This window comes from Oryzias latipes, chromosome 20 (assembly GCF_002234675.1).
Source record: "Oryzias latipes chromosome 20, ASM223467v1".
Taxonomy (NCBI): domain Eukaryota; kingdom Metazoa; phylum Chordata; class Actinopteri; order Beloniformes; family Adrianichthyidae; genus Oryzias; species Oryzias latipes.
This window is the reverse complement of record NC_019878.2, coordinates 4,365,302-4,381,097: the sequence shown is the minus strand read 5'-3', so window position 1 is coordinate 4,381,097 and position 15,796 is coordinate 4,365,302. Positions and strand designations below refer to the sequence as shown.

The 15,796-nt window shown below is 40.4% G+C and overlaps 1 protein-coding gene across 1 annotated transcript in view; it reads right to left on the bottom strand.

Annotated features, from left to right (window-relative positions):
- LOC101169984 (melanoma receptor tyrosine-protein kinase) overlaps window positions 1-14,910 on the bottom strand; it is a 42,367-nt gene extending 27,457 nt beyond the window's left edge. Inside the window, exon 1 of the mRNA XM_023950106.1 lies at window positions 14,703-14,910. Coding sequence (XP_023805874.1) covers window positions 14,703-14,835 — 133 coding nt within the window. The 5' untranslated portion in view covers window positions 14,836-14,910. The remainder of the gene's footprint in view (window positions 1-14,702) is intronic.
- Between the last annotated feature and the right edge of the window lie 886 nt (window positions 14,911-15,796).

The window sequence follows — 15,796 nt, the reverse complement described above, 5'->3', positions numbered from 1 at the left end:
CACTCCAGGAGCTCCACAGAACGTCTCCTATTCACAATCAGAGCAGCGGCCAATCACGGCTCAGAGAGCAGCGACGACTTTATCTGTTTCACAACTCAGAGAGATGAGGATATAAGATGAGGAGACACCGGCATGCACATTGTGTCTTACTTCACTGCAACACTGGTGTTTTGCAGGACTCAGAGGATTGTTCAGTGTGTGTGTGCGGAGGGGGGGGGGGGGGGGGTGAATTAGCTGTAATAAGACAGCGTTTGCTGTTTGCTCTTAAATCCTCGCTTCTCTCTATAATTCCCATCAGGACTGAGGCTGCTTGTCCTCTTGTTTACATTCTGTTGTCCAATCAGCTGCCTGAACACTGGACTTTTAGACCCCTGGTTTAGGTATGCAGCACAAGCTGCTGAAAGTATGCAAACGTTTCTTTAAAACACCTGACACGGTTCTGTGGGTTTGGCCTGGCTGTCATGTCATCATCTTGGGGGCGGACTTTTTTTTGTGCATGAGAGGGTAAACTATTGGCCAAATGTGGCAGAAAGAAAGAAAATAAAAATAATAATGCTGTGCCCAAACATACTAGCTCCAGAAAAAGTAAAGGTTTAGTAGGTGTTGGAGGCCATGCAGGTTTTAACCCAAATGTTTTTGGCATAAAGTGGCGTTAGTGGTGTAAAGGTCATGGAGCAGGGGCTCCAGAGGCGAGATGCAGATCTGCTGAATGCTCTCAATCCCACACTGCAAACTATTTAATCCTTGCAAAGATTTCAAACCACGTTTTTAGACATTCAAGATATTTTACCAGGTTTGACATTTTTTCTCTTCTCTTGGCCCTAAACCTTTCCGAATATTTTTAAGATCAGTACCGTTGAGGTTTTTTTTTTGTCTTAGGAGGAGCTAGGATCTAGAAATAAAGTTACTATTATTAAAATGAGTCAAAATCCTTTTGTTCCATTAACATAACATTTAAGACTTAAAAAACTTCAATTGCACTGTAATGTTTGGTGCACTATTATTTTTGTCACTTTTATCGAGATAAATGACATTTAGTTTCATAAAAACTCAAAAAATACAAACATATTTTTTGGAGAAATCTTTTATTATCATTGGGCCGTTTAACTTTCAATCAAATTCTTTCAATTTTATCTGGCCTTTTTAGCTTTTATTTTTAAATGCTTGTGAGGAACTCCTTGTTTGGATATCTGATCATATGATTTCTTGTTAAGTAAACACGACTTGATGCTTAGACAGATCATTTTAATGATATTCCTCTTAACATTAGTGTTCTTTTGCTTTTGTTTGCGGTGTACAGTGGAAAGACGAGCAGAGGGAGTGGAGAAAAGAAGAAAAGAGAAGCTGAAGACGATCTCAGTGTGAGGATAAATAGAGTTGAAGGAGATCAGGGAAATGGGAAAGGGGCAAATTGAGTGATGTTTTCTGTCAAGGGGGTTTAAAATATTGTTTGGGCAGCAGAGTTCTGATCCAGTTAAAGCTCACAGATGTAGGAGGCTGAAATCATTCGACCAGATGAGCCTCACAAACTCAGGAGCTTGGATTATCTCAACAATGTTTTTCCAACCTCTGCAGATAGTTGACCCATCTGATGACCCTCAGTCGAACAAAGAGCCGGCTCCATCGCAGTTTAAATACATAGAATTGCCCATTGACACCCTGCCCCCCCCCCCCCCCCCCCCTCCATTAGAGAGGATAAATGATCTATGACAAAAGCACAGACACTGAACTTGTTCGTCACGTTCAGGCTGATGGGTTTACAAAAACAGAAATATTGATCTGTATTCAGAGGCATTTATAAAAGGAAATACTCTAAAAGGAAGTCTGGGAAATGAACTGGACCTAAAAAAGCCCAAGAGAAATCCATTTTAAAGCTTTGACTAGTAAAATGTGAAGGTTTTATCAGAAAGAAGCCAGGCTGATGCATCTTAAACCTGAATATGAAGCTTCAGAAAGGTTGAAACTGTTGCTGAAGATGAACTCCTCAAATGTTCAGGGGGGAACAGTGATGCTGCATCTCCATGAAACAGTGTAAAGACATTCCTTGGATCATCTTTGAACATCTGACTTCAACAGCTATGAACCACATGAAGAGACATGCACTTCCAGGTTCCTGCTCTGAAAATCCAAACCTAGAAGAAAACCTTCTGAATGTTAGAACATCTCGCAGCATCGCAGCCTTCCTCTGTCAGAGCGGAGTTTTTCTTTCTATTTCCTTCCTGTAGCATGTAAGAACTTCATCATTCACTCCTGATCATACCCGGAGGAGCATCTGTCTCCAGTAAACCATCTCTGGTAAGAAAAAGTGGGTCAGGTTCTGAAGTCAGGAAGATGTTCAGATATGACACCTAATTGTTCTGCTTGACAACAGGAGAAAAAAAGCCTCCGTGGAGATCCGTCACCTATAGTGGAACAAAGAGATGCTTTCACAGTTTGACCTGCTGTCTGTTTGCCTGCAGCTCCAACCAAAATCTGTCACTCAACTAAAATCAATGAAAACGTTTTACGCCAATGCTTGAAAACTATTGTTGAGTGCTTTGATTGATTATGGGGAATTAGCAGCAGACCAGACAAACGGATGGAGGGCTGAGAGACAAACCACTACTCTGAATTCTCAAATGAACACAGCCTCTTCTTCTTCTGCGGCGCAAAAAAATATCAAATTTTAATCTTTGGATTTTGGTTGAATTCAACAACTGAGAAATCAGCGGAGCTGCTGCAGAAACCACAGTGTTCTTTTAGAGACAATGAAAATGGTGTTTTGGTGTTTTTAACATGTTCTCGCAAATTGCATTTCTGAGTATTTCTTTATTTAAATCATTAAGAATTAGGAAAATGGTATTTGAAAAAGATCGTATTTATACGTGTCCGTCTTTGTTTTTCTCGTCTGAGCTGGATTCTGGCTTAAAACTTTCCGGCTGTTTAGCTCCAATATTGCTGACTATTTTACTTGCTGACTACTATGTTAGGTCGGGTTTGTGAGGAACTGTAAGCTAGCAAAAGAGCATGTAAATAGATGGGTGATGGGAAGAGGGGCGCCAACGGTCCTGCTCACTACACATAGGTGAAGTTCTAATGAACTCCTGCTGCTCTGCAGAAACTATATCCTAGAAATCAACACAGGTTTTTTAAATTCAGGCTAAAAATGGCAGCATCATAATAAATGAACCACTGGGAACAGTTTTATAATAGATCAAAAGACGATCAGAGTGGGACTAAAAAGAGACTTTCTTTGGATTTTGATGAAAGAAAATACTTCCTGAGCTGAAATGTTGCAGCTTTGACCTTTTGTTGATCCTTGACTTCAACCCAAAGACTTCTGCTCTCTAACTGCACATCGGAGCATAACCAGTTTGTAGAGTTTGCGGAGAAGAACCAGCCCTGGACTCAGGCAGACGCTCACTTGAGTCCGTGTTCACCTGCCCAAACACGTCAGCCAAATTCTGACATTCGTCCCACTTTCCATGCCGAGCCACAGGGATCTTCAGATTGTTTCCCTTTTGCAGCCTCTGAAATGTTTCAGCCAAATGAAAATGAGGTTGGAGATCAGCTGCATTTGATTTCACATTGGTTTTACTTTCCCTGTGTTTTAGTACATGCTTGCTACCTATGTGCACACTCCAGCAACCCTGACCCCTGCATCCTCAGGTCGCCTGCATGGCACAACCCTGCAGAAACCTGATCCAGAAAGTCAAATCTGACTAGAACGTCCTGAACAGACGTGTTCTCAGCCAGATACTAATCACTAAATCTACTCTGCACTCATGCTGGTGCGTGTGCACGTGTGAGTCCTGCCCACGGCGGCGTTCTCAGGTCAGAGCGTGACTGTGCTTGTCTGTCAGACTCTAAACGCCGCACTCTCTTTGAAGGAAAATTCCAGAAACGAGTTATTCTTCCCTGACGGTTAACCGCGCTCTGACAGGGCAGGGGGCGAGTCCTGCTCCTGCATTCGCTGCTGCAGTCTGAATGAAATCCTCCTGACTGGGAGTTTGTGCGGCTGGGAGGCGTCTGGAGACCTGCAAAGATGTCCGACAGTCATCATGATGCTGAAATCTGTCCCTCCTTCATCTGTTTTGCTTTCAAACACGCTGCTATCAGGAGAAAAGCAAAGACTGACGCAAACCACCGGAGGAAAAAATCAAATCACACTCTTTGGGGGTTCTTTTGTCCAAAATGGGCTATCAAAAGGAAATTGGAGTAAGAAGTGGTTAGTATATATGGTAAAATGTCGAATAACTTCCTGGCTGGTCGACTTTTATACAACTTCAATGTCAAGAATCCAAATGTTTTGACAAAACATTCACCATTTCTGCAGTCAGTCAGAGAAAAACATGAAATAATGGACTTCAATTGAACTTTACTAACAACCACTTTTGTTTTGCTCAGATATTAAGAACAAGAAAAGAAAAACAGGAAAGTGAAAAAAGCACAAATAATGAAACACTACAGGAGTTCTACTTTAAAAGTGAAAATTGCTCTTGTTTTTTTTCTTTTCATGAATTTAAGTTAGTTAAAATGAAAGCAAATCTCTATGTCAAACATAATAAAGAAAAGATTTTTTAAAAATCTGTTCTAGTATATTTTCTAATTATTAATAAAACATTAAGAACTAAATCAAATATCACCTAAGATGACTCTGTTTTTCTAATTGTGTATTAAAAGGAACAACAGTAAGTTTTCCTTCCAAAGACAAATGATCTGTTATTTATATTAATTTAACAAAAAGCTCTGTTGTTCTTCTGCCTCATTCTGTCTTGCCAGCACAGCTTCACGTCAAATCTGAACACAAAATAAACCAAATAAATGACCTATCAAAAAAAAGGAAGGAGATGGAATAATGTAAATAACAATAATAATAATAAGCTTGACATTATTAGCATACGCTGAGTAAAGTAAAGGAATAATCAACGCCACTTCGCTCGGGATTGCACAATCTTTCGTGGGGCAGAGCTCGCAGCCCTGCGCTAAATGAAACAGGAAATACACAAAATAAAGTGATTTTTGAAGATTGAAAAGATTAGAATCCAACTTACATACATATATTGCATTTATGGTTTTGTGAACACATATTTATTTTTATTATCAGTAGACTTGGGCTGGGCGATAAAATGTAACAGCAGCACTACAGAGCTGGTGTTTCACCAAAGACTGTGACCTGTTAGATGTTGTTTCCCTCATGAGAGCACTACAGCTTTAACGTCAATGATATATAATACCAATGATCAAAAACATGACACTGTTTCCAGGCTATTTTGGCTATGATTTCATATAAAATTAAATCTGCTTTTGTTTTCTCAGCATCTTTAAATTTGAGTTTATATTTAAATGACAATAAATACGTGTTCACACCGCTTATAAATTACTTTTTTGCAATTTCATTTTCTTAAAAAAAACAGAAGGCATAAGGTATTTCTGTGTAAAACAGTGTTAAAATTTGTTATAATATGTTTAGCTGGTACATTTTTTTTTTCTACAAAATACAGGGTAAACTGTGAGTAAAGACTGCAAATTGTGCAGAAGGCATGTTCCTTCTAAAACTGGAAATACCACCAACCTTTTTTACCACAAAGCATTTTCAATCTCAGACTGAAATAAATGATGATTCTCCAGCGAAAACCACAGAGGTCAGACCTGCACAGCAGTCGAAACTACCAGAAGAAATTCTGACAGTTGGATTTTAGTTCCTAGCTTATTCACAGGATGTTGATAAAAATGGCACTTTTATGTTTGTTATGTAAAAAAAAAACATCAGAATGTATTTGTATAATTAATGTTTTGTTTTTAAATGGAACTGATAAGTTTAGTGTTCTGCTTCATTTGTGTTCTCTTTTGAAACTTGAAAGCTTTTCTTTAATCGTGTCCATTAAGTGCATCTGTTATGTTTAAAGGATGATAGGAAATAAATATTTAAATCAAAACAATTGGCTGACGATAACACTTTTCTCTTATGAGCCACATTTTTATTTTGGTTTACATCAAGATATGTACTGAAATGAAAAAACGATATCATGATATAAAATATTCTGTATCACCGAGCTAGGCCTGCACAATATAACGCCAATTTATCGTTATGGCAATATCCAGCTCTGCATATCGCAAAAGACGGCAAAAATCGCAATAAATTGTGAACCTTAAATGTGTTCAAACAATCTTAAGGCAGCTTGAAGCATTTAACAATTCAAATACATCTCTTTATGGATTTGACCAATCAGATAGACGCCTTCAAGTTGTTGATCAATCGGATGGAGGCCTAATATGTTAGATGTTTGTCACCTATGTCGGCGAGGGTCATTTAGAGTATAATTTTTAAACTGTTGCAGTGAAATGGGAGTTATGTTTTTGGTTATTTTGCTATTTGCTTATTTACTGCAAATTATATCGTTATCGCAATATTAATCTCTAATATCGCACATCACGAGTTTTCCTCATATCATGCAGCTGTACACCCAGCCCTACAGTATAGTTTCTACATCTTATGATGGCAGGTGAGGAAGACAACAGATGAAGCACTGCCTGTCTCCTGCCTCTCCCACACCGCACTTCCCTGATTATCAAGAATTTTAACCAGCAACTAAAAGCTTCAGAACCATTTCCAAACCCCCCTAAATGATGTCCATCCACCTAAAGCAATTTTTGCCCACAAATTCAGAATAAAAACCGCACTATTGAGCTGAAAACCGCCCAGTCTGGCAATGCTGCTTCTGTTCACTGACTTGGACTTTCCATTGTCTGGAACATATGTGGTGCAGAAGGCTGGGGGAGGACCAAGCAATTTTACCTGATCAAACTCATGCCAGTTCTGTGATTTGGGATATTTTTTCTAGGTAGGCAATGGTAAGTCTGCCCCATACACAGAGCTGATGTCATGTTTTCCTTTCTGTTCTTTTCCTCTCCTTTGTTCATGGAAAGTTTTTCTGCATTCACACTGCAGTGAACCAAACTAGAGTTCATCTGCAAGTTCTGAAATAAACCAGAGTTCGGGTGAGCTTTTACAGCTCTAGAATCAAGAGGACCAGAGAAAACAATGAAGAGCATCATGATTTAAGTAGAGACCATTCACTGTTCCTGTTGGAATAATCAAAATCCTTTATCCTGAAAAGAAGAACAAACCTATCAGAACAGATGCTGTCATCTCCAAGGGTGGCTCAGATGATGCAGATGCAATCAGAGGTCCACAATGAAGGTTTGTCAACAGATATTCTTTGTTAGTGAAAGCCAAATGGAGCTGCAGTTCTCCCGACACGGCAGAGGTGACTCCACACACCCGGATCAGGCGGGGCGCCCGGCTGCACAACGGCCCGGTTAATCTGGCAAACACTTCTTTAGCTCCCCTATTGACATTCCTCAGATTCCAGCTCAGAAAATCCCACGAGCTGCATCTGACAGCTGAGCCAAACCTGCCGGCTGCTGCAGAACCCGGGCCGATCAAACATGCTCCTTCCACTGGTCTCATGAAGGTCGTGGTCACACCAAAACCCCAGAAAAAACACCAATGTACAGGTTCATGTTCGCATCAATAGAACCATAAGGTTATCAAGACCCGCCTCCTACGATCCAATGAACACCCAGAACCAACCCTGCAGACCTCGACTCTGAGGCTCTGCTAATTATGCTAACGCCATTGCCATGGTAACCACGGGACATTAGCTAGGCTTTTCTGCCCGATTGTAAAGAAACAAAAGACGCTGGGGAACTTCAAGGAGTCAAAAACACTGGGAACCTCACACACACAAACACACACTATGCACACATACTAACACACACACTACAACTCTTGAAGACACACACGCAGATCAATACACACACACTTACAGAGACACACACACCAAGTCTATTACACACAAACACGTAAATAGTATCACACAAACTTTCTCCCACACCAAATTACGCGAACACGAACGCACACAGACTAACACAGAAATACACACACACCACTTTACCAAGACACCACACACATACATTAAGAAGACTATCACACAGACACCAATTTAAGCAGGCACACACACACACAGACTAACACAGAAATAAACACACACGCCAAAGACACCACACACATTAATACACACACATACATTAAGAAAACACACACCAATTTAAGCAGACACACACGCATGCAGATTTACACACAAACACATCAACCTACACAGACTCACACATGCATACAGATGCACACACACACACTTACAAACACAGACGTACAGACACACACTCACAGCCTTGGCGGAGGGCTCTGCAGTTCTGTAGTCACAACACTGAGTGTTGATGTTTGCTGCAGCTGAAGCCGTGAACTCTGAAGAGCTCTGTTGTCTTTCCTGGAGCCACAAACCCATCTGCCTTATAGGAGAGCCGAACAGCTCTTCCTGATCTACACCTGAAGCTCAGCGTAGCACAAAGCATTCTGGGTAACAGGGTACTGCACGCCAATAAATAATCTGCACAGATAAAAGACATAAAACACTAAAAAAACCTTCACGATTTAAAATAACCTTTTTTTTTTACCAACCTGACAGAGGATTTAAGAATTTCTGCACAAGAGTTCTGCTGAAGTAGTTTGTTCATCACAGGTGAGTTCAGAGCAGCGGTTTAAGACTGAAACCATGGCCTCAGAGCGCCCTTACACCAGACAATTCAGGGTGTCCCTGAGTAAATGTGTGGTGGGTTTGTCTTCTATAGGGGGCTCTGCCCTGTGCTCAGACATAACTAACAGAACTATGCCAAGAAAGCTCGTAGAGGTGGACCAGAACCTGGTCCAGTGGACTCTAATAATACTCCTTGGATCTGGTAGGATCCCTAAACCTGACAGGAAACAATTGTGCAAAACTGTAACATCGGTTATGTAACGTGTTATCTGTCAGTCACTCAAAGCAAATGATGGTAACAGCTGACTACACCTTTCATTCCTGAGTAAATCCTAAAGTAAAAACAATTACCAAATGTTGCTTCCTCCAATGACCAGTCGAGGCCGAGTCTAAAAGCAACAAACTTCAAATCACATTCACATTCAAAGCTGGTTTGTTTGTTGTTGTTTTGTTTTTATTGACTCTTGGTAGAACCTGACAAATGGCTCACTTTATTTGGGCCATTTTCAACATATTGCTGAGGTGGGCGGAGTCAGGCTTCATTTATTGACAATCCTGTGGATGATGTCAGCAAAGATCCAACTGAAATGAGGATTTCTGCTCAGAATAGATGCCGGTGTCACTTCTTCAAGTCGGCAGCTCCATTCATGTTTATGTTTAGGTCACCATGTGTTGTTTATTGGTTGGTCTGGTTGGTTTTAATCCCAACTTTTTGTCCTTTCAAATCACGCACCTCCTCGTGGTTTTCAGATTAACATCATAAAGATGTTGGCAGAGACCAGAATTTATTCCAGCATGTCTTGTATTTCCTGCTCTTCTGCTCTGCGCTATTGAACGGGTGTTAAGGTGTGCCCTACCTCTGAACCTTCACTCAGCTAAACAACAAACTCCTTCATCTGTTTTGTTTTTGCCTGTTAAAGACATAATAAAATGTGTTCTGGTTTGAGGGGATTTCTTTCTGTGACTTAGGTTCTGCTGATCTCAGTTCTTCTTCTTCATTTGTCCTTTTGAAACTTTCACATCTTCAACAAGTTCAGTGAATAATCACAACATCAAATTGGCAGATTGTTTATAGGAGAACCTCAGGATGAACTTTTTAACCTCTGGGGTCTCTTTAAGACCTATTTGACCTTTGTGGGACTTCTGTAACACAAGCTGGAAAAAGCTCAATAGATCTTCTTGAATATGTACGGAGACCTTGGGAGTTCCTCAAAGACCTTCTGAATGATCACTAAACCCTTCTGTGGGATAAAGGAAAGCTGCAGCTCAGCCTCTGAAGAAGTAGGGTAAGGCAGTGTTTCCTTACCCTGCTTCTCAGCACACTATCCAGCACACGCTGCATAATAACATAAGAACTATTGGCTGTTGATGAGTTTGTGCTTTAGTCACATGGACCCGTACTGTATTTTAAGATTATAGGCTTACCAAATGGTTTACCTTTACCTTACCTTACAGGTATGCCCATTTTTAGCCTGCAGACAGCCCGTATCATATGCATAGCTGTGATGAAGCCCCAAATCAGGTGTGTTTGAGCAGAGTGGCATTACCAAAATGTAAAACAGAGTTGGGAAACACCTTCTCAAGGTCCTACTCATAGCACAAAAATTTGGTGGTGCTGACAACACCGCACGCCATTGATTGCTTACTGATTTGAGCGCCACTTAAAACTAAATTGTCATCGCCCAGTTGAGGTGATAATAACACTATCCAATTGTAGCGGGATGAAACTCATTTGCTTTCAGGTAAATTAAACCATTGCAGTTTTCCTTTTTGTCTTTCACGCTGCATACTTTAAGTCGGGACTCCACTCCACATTCTCTTTTCTTTGCAGAAAAAATATATTGTAGAACAGTTGACGTCACATCAGTCTCTGTTGCCTCTGTGACACCGCAACTGACTTGTTCTTGGATTCAGGGGCTGGTGCCACAGCACCCCCTTTTCAAATTGGCAGGGGCCAGTGGAACGCCAGCAGGTACCAAAGAGCCGTCCTGTGGGGCCGGATAGATTCTGGCAAGGTGCATTTTGCTGTGGGTGCACCTTAAAACGCAGCAACTTTAACCCTTGAGGTCCCAAGTTCTGTTATTGCTGTCCAACCTGCTGCCGATCAGCTGGATCAGGTGTGTTCACAGCTTACTGAGAACATATGGTTCCAACATGGCGACCAACTTATCACGGAAAAATGGCGACTGAATTGACTTCATTAGGTTGGAACCAGAAGCAAGGCTTTTCCATGGATGAAGTCACACAGAATTCGTCCTGTTAGATAATATACAGTCAATGGTGCCTCCATGTTTCTAAAAGTTAGGGGAAGTTGGACCCTCGACATTAACCTGCAGGCAGTTTGTGCAACAAGACAAGAGTCTACTTAAGGCAAAACTTCTCAGTCAACAGAATCCTGCTCATAATTAAATAGTTGTCAACACAAAGAGAGGGCAGTCAGCTGTTTTCACTTAGAGCTGAAACACACACACTCAAAGACACACACACAGGTTCAGATTGGAGGGTGAACATTGAGTTCAGCGTTTCTCACCACTTATTCTCTTGTTTTTTATTATTTAGCAGCCTGGTGAATTCAACATTCATCCAGATGTCATTATTCACTTGTCCCTCATCATTCCCAGGAGGCTTTTCTAATTTCCACAAACAAGCAGAAGGAGGCTGCAGAAAACAGATGATCAGGAATGTCAGAGCAGCAGGACTACCTCTACCTGCTTTCACAGGTCCTGAAGGGAGGTTTTTAGGATGCATTACTGCTCCACTGACCAGTAAAGAGTTCAACTCTGTGGACTTTCATCTTGAACTGAATCACTTTTTTTTAAAGATTTTCAATTTAGACAAAGCCTGGAAATTCTTCATCGCTCCTGGCTGAACCAGCCAAAATTCTGAATCCATTTGATTTTGTTTTACTCTAATGATTTAATCAGGCTCTAATTTAATACAAAACAATGGCAATATACTTTTTGTGTGGAGGTTCCACTATAAAATTAATGTTGTTTGGCTAAAAAAAAGCTTTCAGTTCTTCTTTTGACTTCTCCAGTCAAACTATTCTAAATTTAAGTAACAGAAAGACCTTTTTCCTGAAGGAAATGCAATAAATCAATATATTAATATGATCAAAATCAATATATCAACTAAACATGAATTTTTTTTTATTTCAGTCCTTTACCTTCACCTCAAAAGTATTGATTTTAGATCAATCCTTGAAGAGAATTCTCTGCAGTCGCAGGATGCTGCATTTAAATGATCTTTTACACATTTTTTACATTTTGTATACAGTTTTAGCGGCAACTATATGTTAAAATAAAAAAGAATTTATAAATGTTATTAAAATGATTTGCAAATGGCTAAGATAACTGTTAGTCTTTTGACCTGCTTTTATTTTGAAAATGTCAAAATAGGGAGACTTGATGCTTTGAAATACCCTTAAGCCTTTGGGTTTTTTAAGGCTCTGTACATAACAAAAGTGTTACATTTCTAATTATACCCCTATCAATAGTATCATAAACTGACATTCTTTTAAACCCCCCACCCCCACCCCAACAGAGTCTTTTCCTCTCTGTCAGTCAAAAGACGTCAAAACAAATTATATTTATTAGCCATCATCTGCATCTCCACTGATGACAGGATGATCTCAGTCTTTGGGTTTGGAGTTAACTGATGTCCGAACCGAAAAGGAGACCTGCTGTGTTTTTACACTCGGTTTTAATCTGCAGTTTGTCTTTGGGAGTGTAGCAATATGCTCACTAAAACACTGTGTTATCGATGCTATTCAGGGGTGAGGTCATAATCAGCAACCATCAACAGCAGCACATTACTTTAATGATCAAAGTTTAGCTTCAATCTGAGGTCAATAATCCAAACTTTATGATTTCATGAACAAAATATTTTGGTGGGTGGATGGATGGATGCATGGGTGGGTGGACGGACTGACTGATTGATTGATTGATTGATTGATTGATTGATTGATTGATTGATTGATTGATTGATTGATTGATTGATTGGTTGGTTGGTTGATTGGTTGGTTGGTTGATTGATTGATCCCTCACTTTGCGGAAATCAGACAGGTCCAAACTTAATTGATGGAACAATGCGAACACGTTAATTTATGAGCCTCCAGTAAAGAACAAGGACTCGTCCTCATCTACTGTCATCAAACTCACAGATCATCAGATAATAGGAAGCAGAAAATTATTTGTTCTGCTGACAATTTTGGTGGTTGACCACCTGATCCAGTATGTGCCGGCCGGACCCCCGTCATCTGAATCCAGGCTTTTGTCAAACATGTCCAAACATGGAGAAACTGCATTCAGCTTCTATGCTCCACAGATCTGGAACAGACTTCCTGAAAGCCTCAGATCATCTGAAGCACTAGTTTGTATTCAAAGGTTTACATCTGCACTGTCATTTTAAGCTTAATTAAAATTTATTTCATTTCTTTACATTTTTATTTTAATAATTCTTGAATGAAAGTGGTGATAGATAATTAAATCTAATAAAACACTTTAAAATACTTTAAAAGATTATTGAAAGCATTAGAGGAGGGTTGTTTTTAATCCTGTTATTTTTTTATGTGTATTCTTAATGTTATTGTTGTTTGTGTTTAAATCTATTAAATTATATATACTTCTAAAAAAAGTTAAAGTTTCTGTAATCCTTAACGTTTTATTAATCATAGAGGCGCAACTTTGTGATGAGACTTTATAGTTGCTGATTGGAGACACAAATGAGGCCCTTTTGGGTGCAAGTGTGTCACATGACACACAATGTTTGTGTAAACGCAGCTGAACTTTAGTAGTTTTTCCTGCCATGTCATGTATTTTCGGTGTAGCTGACTGAAGATCTATCATAAGACACTGGGGAACAACTGTGGGAACACAGTTGTCCGCGTCGTCCACAAATGCAGCATGCGTCAGAAAAGGCATGAGGGGTTCAGGTAAACATGATCCAGACAGAAAGACATGTTAATCCTCATAGTGCCAAACATTTAAAAAACAAATATTTGATATCAGGACACTTTGGTCATGAAAAATCAACAGAAAAATGTCCTAATAAATGTTTAAAACCTGTTTGTAATTTAGCATTTTCATTTTATTTGTGAGGACAAAATGTTCAGTTTTGTATACATTATTAGGTAAAAAATCTGAATTACGGTATTTCTTTATCAGTCAGATTGTCACTACTGGATTGACTCTGACACAGAGTCAAATCAATACAACATTAACGACTTATATTTACATTTTCCTCTCTAAAATCTATATGCGTTCTGTTGAGCATCTAAGTTAGTTTTTCCCACAGAGACCTCCACAAAGTCCTGCTGATCCACCAGAGCGGAGACTTTCTCTGTGGTCTCCTCTGATGGGACTCTGACTTGCGTCTGACGAAAGTCATTTGCACTGCAGCCGCTGACAGACCTGCTCCTGATGAGCTCACCTTTTCGTTTCCTACGAATGTTTGCTTTTTGTGATCCCAACAGGCTGAGCTTCTGATGTAAATATGCTGATGGCCTGAGGGGCAGAGTGTCAACACTTACAGGAATCTCCTGTAAAACACACTAATCATCAATGGGTCCTCTGAGGAGCATCCTGTATTTTAGAAAATACAGGAATCCACAACTTCAACATTCAACTGAGAGCTAAAACACTTTTTACTGGTGTGAGGCTGAAACTTCCTGAAAAACTGGTTTCAAATGTCAGGAGTTTCAACAAATCTGAACTTAGGGCTTTAAAGAGTTTGAACGTTTTCATTTATTTATTTTATTTACATTTTGTGTGAAATCCTGAGGGAGCAGATTCTTCATTTCTGTCTTTTCTTCTCAGAATCTAATTTATAGTCTTCATAGTTGAAAAATCTGTGACACTATTTATTGAGGATGAACAGATCATTGTAGAGTCTGCTGCCCCTGATAACATCTAAACCATGTATAGAATAAACCCTTTCTGGTTCTGGAAGAACTGCAGGTGTTTTACTTTAGCACAGCCTTTTCTGACATCCACAAATAAAAGTTCACAGTTGGTCAAAAAAAAAAAAAGCCTTTGACTCCTGAAACCAGCAGCAGAGCTGAAAGCGCCAGGAGAGCAGTGCTCTGGCTCTGCGCGTCCTCTCCCTCCCAGGGTTCAGTCCTACCTCTGCGGCCATCTCCGGCTCCTACGGGGCGGCTGAGGCCGAGCAGCAGCAGCGGCGGCAGCAGCAGCAGCGGCGGCAGCAGCAGCAGCAGCGGCGGCAGCAGCGTCCGAGCTCCCCGGGGCAGCAGCTCCATGCGCACTCTGGTTCCTGACGCTCTGCTGTGGATCCGCAGAGCTCCGTCTCCTTTGCGCTCCGTGGCTGAATGAGGGCGCTGCGCTCACAAGCACGCGCGGACGCACACACCCACCCCTCCCACTGTTTGGTTCTCCACACCCTCCGAAAGAATATCATTAATAATGATTCCATGAGCAGAAAAACAAACGAAAGCAGAATCAGCGCTGATCTTTTTTCTTCATAAAGCTTTTTGTTTTAGGATGAATTCATGAAAAGTTTCAAAACCAGAGATCACAGACTGATCTGCATTTAAATATCCTTTTTTAAAGACCCACTTGGATGAAAATTGTGTTTTTGATGTGTTTTACACGTTCTCGAAGCATTTTTCTAATTATAGAGGTCATATAATACAAATATGCTGGACAGGCCACCAGCTCCCTGCTCCTCTTCATTCTAATGCATCCACTTTCAGACAAATAGATCCATGGACGTCTTTGTGTTCCTCGTCTCAGCAGGAATCTGGTTCAGAACTGTACAGCTGGATAGCTCCAATATTGCTCCCTTTTGTTGCATGGCTGGTGTTAGCTCGGGGCTGTAGGGTAGCGGGAGAGAGCATAAACACAGAGCTCTCAGCAACAGGTGAAGGGTGGGGGGTGGGGGGGGGGTCTGTACCAACAGCGTCGCGCTAAACAGAGATAAATATCTGAAAAACTACTTTCATTCTGAAGAAACTGTGTCCTAGAAAACAACACAGGCTTTTTTAATTGAGGCTTAAAACAGCATAATCATAATTAAATTACCACGGGGAACGCTTTTAGAATAGATCAAAAGATGATCGTAGAGGTTCTCACAATGACATCAGCTCATTCGTGACCGCACTGATCTTCAGGAGCAGTCTAATCCCAACCCTGCTTTTCCCAACAGTATTTCTTCTGAAACACAAACAAATTCTCATCTACCGATAACATTATGCAGTTTTC